This window comes from Dromiciops gliroides, chromosome 3 (assembly GCF_019393635.1).
Source record: "Dromiciops gliroides isolate mDroGli1 chromosome 3, mDroGli1.pri, whole genome shotgun sequence".
In the NCBI taxonomy this organism is placed as follows: Eukaryota; Metazoa; Chordata; class Mammalia; order Microbiotheria; family Microbiotheriidae; genus Dromiciops; species Dromiciops gliroides.
The window spans coordinates 2,398,595-2,412,764 of NC_057863.1; the positions used below are offsets into that span (position 1 = coordinate 2,398,595).

Below are 14,170 nucleotides of genomic sequence, written 5' to 3' on the forward strand. Positions count from 1 at the left end.
GTTCAAATCTGGTCTCAGACACTTGACACTTACTGTGTGCCCCTGGGGCAAGTCACTTAACACCAACTGCCTCACCAAAAAAAAAGACTGAAAATAAAGAGAGATAGAAAAAAATGGAAAGAGAAATGAGAGGGATGCAAGAAAAATCAAGGAAAAAAGAGTCAACAGCTTAGTAAAGGAGACACAAAAAAATAGTGAAGAAAATAATACCTTAAAAATAACAATAATAGGGGCAGCTAGGTGGCCCAGTGGATAAAGCACCGACCCTGGATTCAGGAAGACCTGAGTTCAAATCCAGCCTCAGACACTTGACATTTACTAGTTGTGTGACCCTGGGCAAGTCACTTAACACTCATTGCCCCACCCCCACCCCCCAAAAAACACAATAATAGCAGCTAACATTTAAATAACACTTATATGCCAGGCAGTGTACAAAGCACTTGAAAACTTTTATCTCATTTGATCCTCACAACAACCTTGAGAGGGTAATAAAAAAGAGGGTCCTTAGAAAGATAATACAAGCAGGGTGGTGTGGGTGGGAGAAGGGTGGGGGAGAGGGAGAGAAAGAGGGAGAGGGGGGAGGAGGGGGAGGAGGAGGAGGAGGAGGAGGAACAGCAGCAGCAGCACAATAATATCCCACAGCTTGTTCAGCCATTCCCCAACTGATGGGCATTCCTAGGATTTCCAATTCTTAGCCACCACAAAAAGAGCTACTATAAATGTTTTTGTACAAATAGGTCTTTTCTCTTTTGGGGTGTCTTTGGGATAGAAACCTAGCAGTGCTATTGCTGGATCAAAGGCTATGCTCAGTTTAATAGCCTTTTGGGCATAGTTCCAAATTGCTCTCCAGAACCATTGAATCTGTTCACAACACTACCAATAGTAGAAAACTGCCTGTTCCTATCTTTTGACCATTTATCATTTATCAATTAGGGAATGACTTGTATGTCTTATAAATGTGACTCAGTTCTCTATATATTTGAGAAATGAGATTTATCAGAGATACTTATAAAAATTCTTCTGCAGTTTTCAGTTTTCTTTATAATTTTGGTTACATTGGCTTTGTCTGTGCATAAGCTTTTAAATTTTATACAATCCAATTTATTTTACATCTTGTAATGTTCTCTATGTCTTCCTTTGTCCTAAATACTTCCTCTGTCCATAAATCTAACAGATAGTTTTAAACTATTACATGCTTTCTTAATTTGCTTATGGTATCACCCTTTATGTGTAAATTATGTTCCCCCTTTTCATTTTTGATACTGGTAATTTGGTTTTCTTCTTTCTTTTTTTTAATCAAATTAACCAATATTTTATCTATTTTATTGGTTTTTTCATAAAACCAGCTCTTAGTTTTATTAATTCTATAGTTTTTTTGCTTTCAATCTTATTAATTTCTCCTTTAATTTTCAGGATCTCTAATCTAGTGTCTAATTGGGGATTTCTAATTTGTTCTTTTTCTAGCTTTTTAAGTTGCATGCCCAATTCATTAATCTCCTCTTTCTCTTTTTTATTCATGTAAGCATTTAGAGCTATAAATTTTCCCCTAAGCACTACTTTGGCTGCATCCCATACATTTTGGTATGTTGTCTCATTATTGTCATTCTCTTGGATAAAGTTATTGATTGTTTCTATGATTTCTTGTTTGGCCCATTCATTCTTTAGAATGAAATTATTTAGTTTCCAATTGATTTTCATTCTACTTTTCCCTGGCTCTTTCTTACATGTAATTTTTATTGCATCATGATCTGAGAAGGATGCATTTACTATTTCTGCCTTTCTACATTTGACTATAATGTTTTTGTGCCCTAATACATGGTCAGTTTTTGAAAATGTGCAATGTACTGCTGAGAAAAAGGTATATTCCTTTCTATCCCCATTCAATTTTCTCCAGACATCTATCATGTCTAACTTTTCTAGTAATCTATTCACCTCTTTCACTTCTTTCTTATTTTTTGGCTAGATTTATCTAATTTTGAGAGGGGGAGATTCAGATCCCCCACTAGTATAGTATTACTGTCTAATTCCTCTTGTAACTCATTTAACTTCTCCTCTAAGAACTTGGATGCTATACCACTTGGTGCATACATATTTAATATTGATATTACTTCATTATCTATAGTACCTTTAAGCAAGATGTAATTTCCTTCCTTATCTCTTTTAATGAGATCTATTTTTGCCTGCACTTTGTCTGAGATAAGGATTGCTACCCCTGCTCTTTTTACTTTAGCTGAGGCATAATATATTCTGCTCCAGCCTTTTACCTTTACTCTGTGTGTATCTCTCTGCTTCAAATGTGTTTCTTGTAAACAGCATATTGTAGGATTCTGGTTTTTAATCCACTCTGCAATTCGCTTCCGTTTTATAGCAGAGTTCATCCCATTCACATTCACAGTTATTATTACTGACTGTCTATTCCCCTCCATTCTATTTACCCCCTTTGTACTTTTCCCCCCTTCTTTCACCCTATTCCTCCTCACCGATGTTTTGCTTCTTAGCCCTGCCTCCCCCGATCTGCCCTCCCTTTTTATCACCCCCCTCTCTTCTCTTTACCCTTTTCTCCCTTGCTTTTGTCCTCCCTTCTATCAGTCCCCCCCCTTTCCCTTCCCCTTTTGCTTCCCTAAAGAATGAGTTAAGTTTCTTTATCCCAATGAACGTATATGTTATTCCCTCTTTGAATCAAATCTAATGAGAATAGGGTTGAAACAATGTTCCCCCCTCCTTTCTTTCCCTCTATTGTAATAGGTTTTTTTTCACCTCTTCATATGATATAATTCATCCCATTCCACCTCCCCTTTCCTCTCCTCCCCATAGACTCCCTTTTTAACCCCTTAATTCTTTTTTGTATCATCACATCAAAGACAATTTATATTTATACCCTCTATGTAAAGTCCTTCTCTCTGCCCAAATACATTTACAATTCTTAAGAGTTATGAGTATTATCTTCCTGTGTAGGGATATAAACAGTTTAACCTAATAGGGTCACCTTCCCCCCCCCCCGTTTACCTTTTTAAACTTCTCTTGAGTCTTATATATTGAGATCGAATTTTCTATTCAGTTCTGGTCTTTTCACCAGGAAAGATTGAAAGTCCCCAATGTCATTAAATGTCTATCTTTTCCCCTGAAAGAAAATGCACATTTTTGCTGGGTAATAGATTCTTGGCTGCAATGCAAGCTCCTTTGCCTTCCGGAATATCATATTCCAAGCCTTGCGGTCCTTTAATGTTGAAGCTGCCAGGTCCTGAGCAATCCTGACTGTGGATCCATGATATTTAAATTGCTTCTTTCTGGCTGCTTGGAATATTTTCTCCTTCACCTGATAATTCTAGAATTTGGCTACAATATTCCTTGGAGTTTTCCTTTTGGAGTCTCTTTCAGGAGGTGATCGGTGGATTCTTTCAATGATGATTTTATCCTCTGATTCTATGATATCAGGGCAGTTCTCCTTAATAATTTCCTGGAATATGGTGTCTAGATTCTTTTTCTGGTCATGGCTTTCAGGCAGTCCAATGATTCTCAGATTGTCTCTCCTCAATCTGTTTTCTAGATCAGTTGTCTTTCCAATGAGGTATTTCACATTTTCTTCTATTTTTTCATTTTTTTTATTCTGCTTGACTGATTCTTGGTGTCTCATGGATTCCTTATCTTCCAACTGTTCCACTTTAACTTTTAAGGCATTGTTTTCTTCAGTGAGATTATGCAGCTTTTTTTCCATTTGGCCAAGTGAATTTTTTAAGGGAGTGTTTTCTTCAATGAGATTATGCACCTTTTTTTCCATTTGGCCAAATGAATTTTTTAAGGCTTTGTTTTCTTCAGTGAAATTATGTGCTTCCTTTTCCAAGCTGCTGATTCTTTTTTCATAGTTTTTTTGTTTTGCTTTCATTTCTCTCCCCATTTTTTCTTCTACCTCTCTCAAATGATTTTTAAAATCCTTTTTGAGCTCTTCCAGGAAGGCTTTTTGTTCTTGAGACCAATTCACCTTCCCTCATGAGGCTTCAGATGTAGGCAATTTGAGGGTATTGTCCTCATCTGAGTTTGTGTTGGCTTCTTCCTTATTGATAAAGAAGCTCTCAATGGAGAGGGCTCTTTTTTGCTTCTTACTCATTATTGCAGCTTATTTACTTATTTTTTAAGTTGAGGTCTGCTCTGGGGGCACCAGGGTCCCTGTTTTGGGCTTCTTGTGCAGGGGTATAGGTGCTGTGTGACCAGCTTTTTACTCTGAGGCCTTTATAGTGTGTGGAGATTCCCTGCCCTGCACTTCCTGTCTGACTGCGCTTGGCCAGCCAGGCGCCAGATCTCAGCATCTGATCCCGCCTGACCCGTTCGTGGCCCTCTCGGCTGGTGCACGTAGGTTTTTCCACTGTCCTTCTTGGCCACCAGATTTTTGAATCAGGTTCCAGGGGCCTCAGTTGTTCGGCTGTGGCCCGCAGCTCCTGCTGACTTGCCCCGACCCCCTCGGCGCTGGGTTGCTGCCCTGTGCTGGGTCTCCCTTTTGCCCGAGTCAGACCGACCTTTTCCTGAAGTCTTCTAAATTATCTCTGGTTGGAGGACTGTGTCTCTCTGTCTCTTTGCAGGTTCTGTAGTTTCAGAATCTGTCCAGAGGCTTGATTTAATGTTCGTTTTGAGGGAACAGAAGGAGAGCTCAGGCAGCTTGCTGCTTCCTCTCCGCCATCTTGGCTCCACCTCCAAAAGCTTTTTCCGCAGTTACTCAGATAATCAATATGATTTCTGTTGGTTTTATTACTGATATGGTCAATTATGGTGATAGTTTTCCTGAATGGAATCAGCCCTGCATTCTCGGTATAAATCCTGCCTGGTCATAGTGCAATATATATTTTAAAGACCAAAATTAAATAGGAATAGAAATTGCTTCAGGATGTACAAACAAAAGACCTAAATGGAGACTTAATGATGAAATCTTAAATGAGTGGAATAAAGAACAAACTGTAATGATTGGAATGACGCCACCTACTGGAGACTTGCTGTGGGAAAGCTCTGCCATGAGGAAAATGCCTCAGAGGCATTGTGGCTTTTCCTTGGCGTCAGGAAATTACGTTTGCTCATGGGTGCTGTCTATCAAGGCTACTAGCCAATCAGCTTGAGGAGCCTCCTATTTTCTGGGAGGAGACAGGAAGGAGGAAAGGGAGCCTGCGCAGAGAGCGCGGGCCTTTTGGCTTCCTGACTTGATGGTGGTGGCGGCAGAGGACTTCACAGGAAATTTGAGGAAAGATAGGAATGCCAGGCTGTTAGAATTCTGTTCTCAATCTTTTTCTTTCTATTTTCCAATAAACCCTTAAAAACTTAAACTCATTTTATCAGTGATTTTTAGTCAGTTTCCCCCAAACTGGGGGAACAGATTAGAATCCACATTTAGAATCTTAAATTACACAAAATCAATTTTTTAAAAAATTAATAACCATGTAAAATAATATGATTATGAAACAACATACCAAAATTTGTGGGATGCACCTAAAGCAGAAGATTTCAAGGAGAAATCATATCCTTACAATCATCCGTTATAACAAGGAGGCAAGTATGATTCAACATTAGGAAAATAATCAACATAATCAATCATATTAAAACCTCAAAGATACAAAACTACATGATCATCTCAACAGATGTAGCAAAAGTCTCTTACAAGGTACAACTCTCTTTTGTGCTAAAACTCTACAAAGTATTGGGATAGATGGACCTTGTTTTAAAGTATCATAAAAAAAGTATCTATCTAAAAGCAAAAGCAAACGTTACATGCAATGAGGATATCCTAGAATCTTTTTCTATAAATAAAAGAGTGAAGCAAGGATGCCCACTATTATTTGGCACAGTGCTAGAAATGTTAGCAACAGCAGTAAGAGAAAAGAAAGTAACTAAAAGAATAAAGCTGGGTAAAGATGAGACAAAATTAACCCTGTTTGTTGATGATATGATGGTCTATTTGGAAAACCCCAGGAAATCAGCAAAGATACTGAGACAATTAATAGCTTCAGCAAAGTTATCAGCTATAAAATAAATTCTCAAAAATCAAGAGCATTTCTGCACGACAACAACAAAAAAGCAACAAGCAACAAGAGAAAGGAAAATCTCATTCCAAATACCTACTAAATGCATAAAATATGTGAGGATCAACCTCCCAATGCAGACAAAAGTCTTGCATCAATTCAAGTACAAAGCACTCCAAAAAGAAATAAAGAACTACCTAAATATCTGGAGGAACACTCAGTGCTCGTGGCTAGGCTGTGCCGATATACCAAAAATGACAACATTAATTCACGTTTTTAATGCTATGCTAATCAAATTACCAAGAGGACATTTTACTGAGCTTAATAAAATAATAAATTTCATTTGGAAAAACAAAAGATCTAGAATGTCAAGAGAAATGATGAAAAGAAGTAGACTAATAGATCTCAAACTATATTATAAACTAGCAGTTGTCTAAGTGGACTGATGCTGAGGGAAGTGAGCAGAACCAGGAGAACAATGTACACAGTAAGAGCAACTCTGTGTGATGATCAACTGTGATAGACTCGGCTCCTCTCAGCAGTGTAACGACCCAAGACAAATCCAAAGAACTCATGATGGAAAATGTTCTCCACATCCAGAAAAAAGACCTATGGGTTCTGAATGCAGGATGAACCATACTGTTTCTAACTTTTTTGGCTGTTTTTTTTCCCCCCATTTTTCCAAGGTTTTTCCTTTGTGTTCTGATTCTTCTTTTACAACATGACTAATGCCAAAATGTGTTTAATGTGATTGTATGTAAATAACCTAAATCAGATTGCTTTATGTCTAGGGGAGGGGGGAGGGAAGGCAGGGAGGGAAAAAATTTGGAACCAAAAATCTTATGAAAACAAATGCTGAAAACTATTTTTACATGTAACTGGAAAATAATAAAAAACTTTGATGATTAAAAAAATAAACAAAGTAGCAGTCATCAAAACCATCTAGTACTGGTTAAATAATAGAAAAATAGGGGGCAGCTAGGTGGCACAGTGGATAAAGCACCGGCCCTGAATTCAGGAGGACCTGAGTTCAAATTCGGCCTCAGACACTTGACACTTACTAGCTGTGTGACCCTGGGCAAGTCACTCAACCCTCATTGCCCAGAAAAAAAAGATAGATCAATGGAACAGAATACATAAGGAAAATAGAGAAACAAAATTTAACAACCCAGAGTTTGATAAAGTGGAAAATATAAATTATCTGGGATAAATTCTCAATTTGATTTTTTTAAAAGAAGTGCTAGAAAAATTAGAAAGCAATCTGGCAGAAATTAGGCTCAGACTAACATCTTATGCCACACTCTGCCTTAATATTAAAGACCATAGTATAAAAAATTCAAAAGCGAAACAGATCACATACCTCTCACAGCTACGGGTAAGAGACATAATCTTAAACAATTAACAGAGGCCATTAGAAAAGATAAAAAAGATAACTTTGATTACTCGAAACTGAAAAGCTTCTGCACAGGCATTATTAATACACCAAGGATATGAAGGGAAGTGGTCAAATGGGAGAAAAAAAAATCTTCGTATCAAATTTCTCTCATGGGTTTGATATCCAAGATAAACAATTAATAAACTATATAAGACTAACAGTCATTCCTAAATAGATAAATAATCTAAGGATACAAATAAGTAGTTCTCAAAATAAGAACTGCAAATATTTACAACCACATGGGAAAAAATGCTCCAAAAAAGTAGAGAAATGAAAATCAAAATAACTCTGAGGTTTCACCTCACACCCTACAAATTGGCAAAAGTGACCAAAAAAAAAAAATGCCAACAGTCAATACTGGAGGGGTTATGAGAAGATAGGAATACTAATTCACTGTGGGTGGAGATATGAAGTAGAACAATCATTTTGGAAAGGAGTTTGGAATTACACAAATAAAATGACTAAAATGGCCATCCCCTTTAAACCAGAGACTCCTTTACTGGGTTTATACCCCAAAAAAGCCATGAATAAGAAAAAAAGTTCCCATATAATACAAAATACTGCAGGACTTATTGCAATAGCTAAAAATTGGTAACAAAATTAATGCCCATCAATTAGGGAATGTTTAAACAAACATTGTTCTATAAATGTAGTAGAATGTGACTGTGCTGTAAGAAATTATGCATGTGGAAAGGCAGTGAGCTCCCGAACTCATGACACGATCGCTCCAAAAAACATCCAAATAATGCCACAGGACAATTCCTGGAGCAGCAAAACTCACAAAAGAATGTGCTGAAATCATCTTCTAACCAAGAACAGCTTGGAAGGTCAGAAGGAGGGAGCTGCTGTGCTGATACAGGAGTCGAGCCCAACCCCACAGTCACCCTGACACAGATCCAGTCTCAGGAAGGCCTCACCAGAGAAGGAGACCCCCAGAGCCTCTGAATCAGCTGAAGCACCAGTATCGTCTGGAACTAAGCTCACAGGCTGGTGAGTGGGCTGAGCCCTGGGCAGGGGGGAGACTACAGGGGTCTATGCTGGTGCTAAGGCAGAACTTGGATTTTTCACCCCTGCTGAGAACCAGGAGGTAGCTTCAAGTAGCAGTGGCCCAGGAGAGGGAGGGGCACAGGCTCCTCAGAGCTGACAACCACAACACACAAAGCTGGTTGATTGGCAAGTTGGTCTGGGGTCATCTAGGACCAGGAAACAGGCCAGGGAGGGAAGAATCTGATTCTCCTTAAATCATACCACCTGGGACTTCTTAAGCTTGGGATACTGCAGCCTGGAAACAGTGCCCCACTTTAAGGAGCTAAAAGTCAAGTAAAAGAAAGGCAAGATGAGCCGACAGAGAAAGGTGAAGACCATAGAAAGTTTCTTCAGTAACAAGGAAGACCAAGGGGCACCCTCAGAGGAAGATGTCAACATCAGGGCCCCAAAGCTTCCAAGAAAAATATGAATTGGTCTCAGGCCCTAGAGGTGCTCAAAAAGGACTTTGAAGATAAAGTTAGAGAGGAAGAGGAAAAAAATGGAAAGAGAAATGAGGGTGATACAGGAAAGACATGAGAAAAAAGTCAACAGCTTGAAAAGTCAAATTGGCCAAATGGAAAAGGAGGTACAAAAGCTCTCTGATGAAAATAATTGCCTAAGAATGAGGATTGAACAAATGGAAGCCAGTGACTTTATGAGAAACCAAGACACAATAAAGAAAATCCAAATGAATAAAAAAAATAGAGGGCAATGTGAAATATCTTCTGGGGAAAACTGCTGACCTGGAAAATAGGTCCAGGAGAGATAATTTGAAAATTATTGGTCTACCTGAAAACCATGATCAAGGAAAGAGCTTAGACATCATCTTCCAAGATATTCTCAGGGAAAATTGTCCTGAAATTCTAGAAGCAGAAGCTAAAACAGAAATTGAAAGAATCCACCGATCACCTCCAGAAAGAGATCCCAAAAGGAAAACTCCTAGGAACATTATAGCCAAATTCCAGAGCTCTCAGGTCAAGGAGGAAATACTGCAAGCTGCCAAAAAGAAAAAATTCAAGTACTGTGGAGCCCCAATCAGGATAGCACAAGATCTAGTAGCTTCTACATTAAAGGAATGGAGGCCATGGAATATGATATTCCAGAGGGCAAAGGAAATGGGATTGCAACCAAGAATCACCTACCCAGCAAAACTCAGCATAATCTTTCATCGGAAAAAATGGAACTTTAATGAAAAAGATGACTTTCAGATATTTGTGATGAAAAGACCTGAACTGAATGGCAAATTTGACTTTCAAGTACAAGACCCTAGAGAACCATAAAAAAAAAAATTGGAGCTGGGGGACATACCTGGGGTCGTACAGTGGGTGACTGTCTTGTGTCTGAGGTCAGGTTTTGGCTGGGATCCCCCTGGGTCCAGGGGTGGTGCTTTGTCCACTGTGTCAACTAACTAGGTGATGACATCTTTAGGGTTAAATTGAGAGGTGAAGGGAATGCACTGGGGGAGGAGGAAGGGTAGAAGTGAAATCCTACATGAAAGTAACAAGAAAAGGCTTATGGAGTGGGGGAAGAGGTGGAAGAGGAGCAGGGCAGTAAATGAATTTTACACTCATCAGAAAAGGCTCAAAGATCTTAAACTCATCAGAGCTGCCTTAAGGAGGGACTAACAGACACACCCAACTGGGTGGAGTAATCTATTTAATCTGGGCAGTAAATGAGCCTAACATTTATCAGAACTGGCTCAAAGACCTCAATCTTGGGGGGCAGCTAGTTGGCGCAGTGGATAGACCACTGGCCCTGGAGTCAGGAGTACCTGAGTTCAAATCTGGCCTCAGACACTTAACACTTACTAGCTGTGTGACCCTGGGCAAGTCATTTAACCCCAATTGCCTCACTTAAAAAAAAAAAAAAAGACCTCAATCTCATTAGAATTGGCTCTAGGAGGGAATAATGTACACACTCAATTGGGTGGAGTAATCTCTCTAACCCTGCAGGAAAATAGGAGGGGAAGGGGATAAAGAGAGAGGGGCAAAAGAAGGAAGGGCAGAGTGGGGGAGGGGACAGACAGAAGCAAATCCCTTTTGAAGAGTGATAGGATGAAAGAAGATGAATAATAGAATAAATATCATGGGGAAGGGAATAGGATGGAAGGGAAACAATTAACAATAGTAATCATGAAAAAGAGAAAAGGGAGAAAAATTGTACAAAAAATATTTATAGCAACTCTTGGTGGAGGCTAAAAATTGAGAATCAAGGGAATGTCCATCAATTGAGGAATGATGGAAAAAGCTGTGCTATATGATTGTAATGGAATGGACTTGTGCTATAGGAAATGACAAACAGGATGATCCCGGAAAAAACCTTGAAAGACTAATGAACATCGATGTATAGTGAAGTGAGCAGAGTTGAGAGGACATTGTGCATAGTGACAGCAGGATTGTTCAATGAGTAATTGTGAATGACTTAACTACTCTCAGCAGTGCAATGATCCAAGACAATCCCAAGGAACTAATGAGGAAGCTTACTATGCACCCCCAATAGAAAGAACTGATAAAAAGAACACTTGTGGACTGTACATATATAACCTGGTTGTGATCTTGTGGAGGGGGGAGAAAAGGGAGGGAGGGAAGGAGAAAAATTTGGAACTCTAAATCTTATGAAAATGAATATTGAAAACTACCCTTACACGTAACTGGAAAATAAAATAAATGTTTATTGCTAAAAAAAAAAAGAAAAGAAAAGAAAAAGAAATTATGCATGTGAAAGATACAGAGAAGCATGCAAAGGTCTCCAAGAAGTATGTAGAGTGAAGTCAGCAGAACCAAGGAAACAACAGACACGGTTAAATACAACAATGTAATTGGAAAGAATGGACACACAAAAATCAAAAGTAAATGAAACAAAATTACAAAGATCAAGTGAAACTCAAATGAAGAGATATGAAAACACCTCCAACCTACCACCTGCTAAAGAAAGGAGGTCCACAGGTGTTACACATACCACATGTTTGTGAACTTTCTCAAATGTATAACTTCGTTTTTTTCTTTCTAAAAAAAAATAATTTGTCATGTGGGATGGCTCTTGGGGAGAGATACATTGGAAACTATGGTGATGTAAGAAACAGAAATCATCAATAAAAATTATTTTTTAAAAATACTGTCTTAGGGGGTCGCTAGGTGTCACAGTGGATAAAGTAACAGCCCTGGAGTCAGGAGGACCTGAGTTCAAATCCAGCCTCAAACACTTGACACTTACTAGCTGTGTGACCCTGGGCAAGTCATTTAACCCTCATTGCCCCACAAAAAAAATTAACAACAACAACAATAATACTGTCTTATCCCAAAAAAATAGAAAAACGGACCTATTTGTACAAAAATATTTATAGCAGCTCTTTTTGCAGTGGCTAAGAACTGGAAATCAGAGGAATGCTCATCAAGCTGTGGCATATGATGGTGATGGAATATTCTTGTGCTCTAAGAAATGACAAGCAGGAGGATTTCAGAAAGGCCTGGGAAGACTTGTATGAACTGATGAATAGTGAAGAGAGCAGAACCAGGAGAACATTGTGCACAGTGAGAGCCATGCTGTTTGATGAAGACCTGGGACTGACTGACTGTATTCTCAGCAATACAATGATCTAAGACAATCCCAAAGGCCTAATGAGGAAGCCAACTGTCCACCTCCAAAGAAAGAACTGATATTGATGGAACAGACTGAAGCAGGCGATTTTTCACTCTTTCATTTTTTCTGTTATTCAAATTTTCTTGTAAAAAATAACTAATCTGGTCATGTTTTACATAACTGCAAATGTACAACCCACATCTGACTGTTTACCACCTCAGAGACGGGGAGGGGAGGAAGGGAAGGAGGGATAGAATTTGGAACGCAAAACTATAAATAAAAATGTTTATTATTTAAAAAAACAAAAACCTGGCTTTTCTGGTAGCTTGGCAACATAGTGGAGAGAGCACCAGCCCTGGAGGTAGGAGGACCTGAGTTCAAATCCAACCTCAGACATTTACCCATTGCCTCAAAAAACAAAAACATCTTTTCAACATGAATTGACATCAGAAGGTGGCACAGGACAGTGAAATACATTCTTTTAAAATATCAACACCAATTGTCATAGACCAAACACAACAGTCATGAGTAACTAGCGGAATGCACGGCTACTTCAAAATGAGTGACATTTCGGGCCATGGAGAAACTAACTTCGTTTCTGTGAACATAACAAAGTCGAATTCTCATGACGTTTCAGCCAAAATCTGAAAAGGGCAGTAGACAGCGTCTAACACCTAAATCTACACCTATTGTATCAGCTCTAGTGAACATCTGAAAAAAAGCAATGTTAGGGCAAAAGTCATAAAGCATGGGAAAAGATTACATGCATTAAAACACTGTACCTTCACTGGCGAAATATGAGAGTGGGAAACAAATCCATGGACATTTTCTATCTCTGAAAGGTTTTTTTCTGAGACATGAACCAGTTCAGGACCAGTCACCTCGTTGGTAATGTTTGGAGAGCTGTGTTCTTGTGGAGGAGTATCTTCATCTTGATATCTATATTTCTGCAAAGAAAAAAAAGGGAAAGACACCTTTGAAACACTGACAACCTCTTGGGGGGGGGGGTACAAAATTCAATTCAAATTATGTTTTGAATTGCAATTCAGAATGAACCAAAGTGGGCCTCAGAAGTCCTCTAGCGAGTCCCAAGGAGGTCAATAAGGCACAAGGATTACCCGCATGTGGGGCAGGGGAGGTGCATGCTCCTGAATCCAGGCCCTCTGCGTTCACTGCACACGCTCAATGCGAAGCGCCCTCTTGATGCCAGACAGTTATCCCACAAACAAACAAAGCCTAAAAGCACACCATCCACATGGGCACAAGCGGTGTTTTAATAGTTTAAAATCAGGAGCAGGCATCCACTCAGTCTCCTATGAGTTCATGTCTTATGGTTTACATTTCCATTCACATGATTAACTGGAGGCAGTTAATAGAGCACTCTCCACTCGTCTCCCTGTAAAGGAATCTTGTCAGCTTTGGGCACAAAGAAAGGAGCCGCTCTGCCGGAAGAGGGCCTTTAGGCAGTGTGTCTGCTTGACCAAACCAAGTGTGAACTTTATAGTCAACAAGCCAGGCCATTCTAAGCTCTACACCCTTCAATTGGCTGTGTGCCTGCAAAGAGGCAGTGGTCTGATTTTCCATTTAATTCCACCAGCTTTAACTGGGTACCTATTTGAGGATAAGAGAGAACTCAAGAACCATTTTCCCAGCATTTTTTACCGACTCTAGGTGCCCTTGCTCACCACTTTTGCACTGAGGTCACCAGTCCCTAAAGAGTATCAGGATTTGATTTTAAAGATCTTCCTGAGTCCTTCAGAGAGTTGTCTCTGCCTTCTTAACTTCTGTAATGGCTACTGGACCAGAAGCTATAATTCTTTTCATCATGCTCTTCTTGAAAATGCTTATATTTACCATGAGCATTCCAAAGCAACCAACCATCTCATGACAGTGTTTCTTTCTGATTTGGGGTAGACAATACCTGAACAAGGAGAATCCATGAGCCACCCTTAAAAGCAACTTCCTTTTTTGGGTGGTTCCATTGATAGTTCAAGTTTCCAGATGGATCCGAGTCAGTTCCTCAAGGAGTTACAACCCCACCCATTTGTCAATGAAGATCTCATATTTGACAGAAATCCTAGAAACTAGGAAATTCTTAGCAATCGCTTTCCCATAGCCATTGTATCTTTGT

General features: G+C 39.2%; 1 protein-coding gene across 26 annotated transcripts in view; it reads right to left on the reverse strand.

Annotated features, from left to right (window-relative positions):
* The window catches only part of DLG1 (discs large MAGUK scaffold protein 1), a 223,962-nt gene that overhangs the window by 148,040 nt on the left and 61,752 nt on the right, over positions 1 to 14,170 (reverse strand). For all 26 annotated transcript variants that reach the window (XM_043994514.1, XM_043994505.1, XM_043994504.1 and 23 more), the window contains one exon: positions 12,822 to 12,986. In XM_043994514.1, the coding sequence (XP_043850449.1) occupies positions 12,822 to 12,986 (165 nt within the window). The remainder of the gene's footprint in view (positions 1 to 12,821; positions 12,987 to 14,170) is intronic.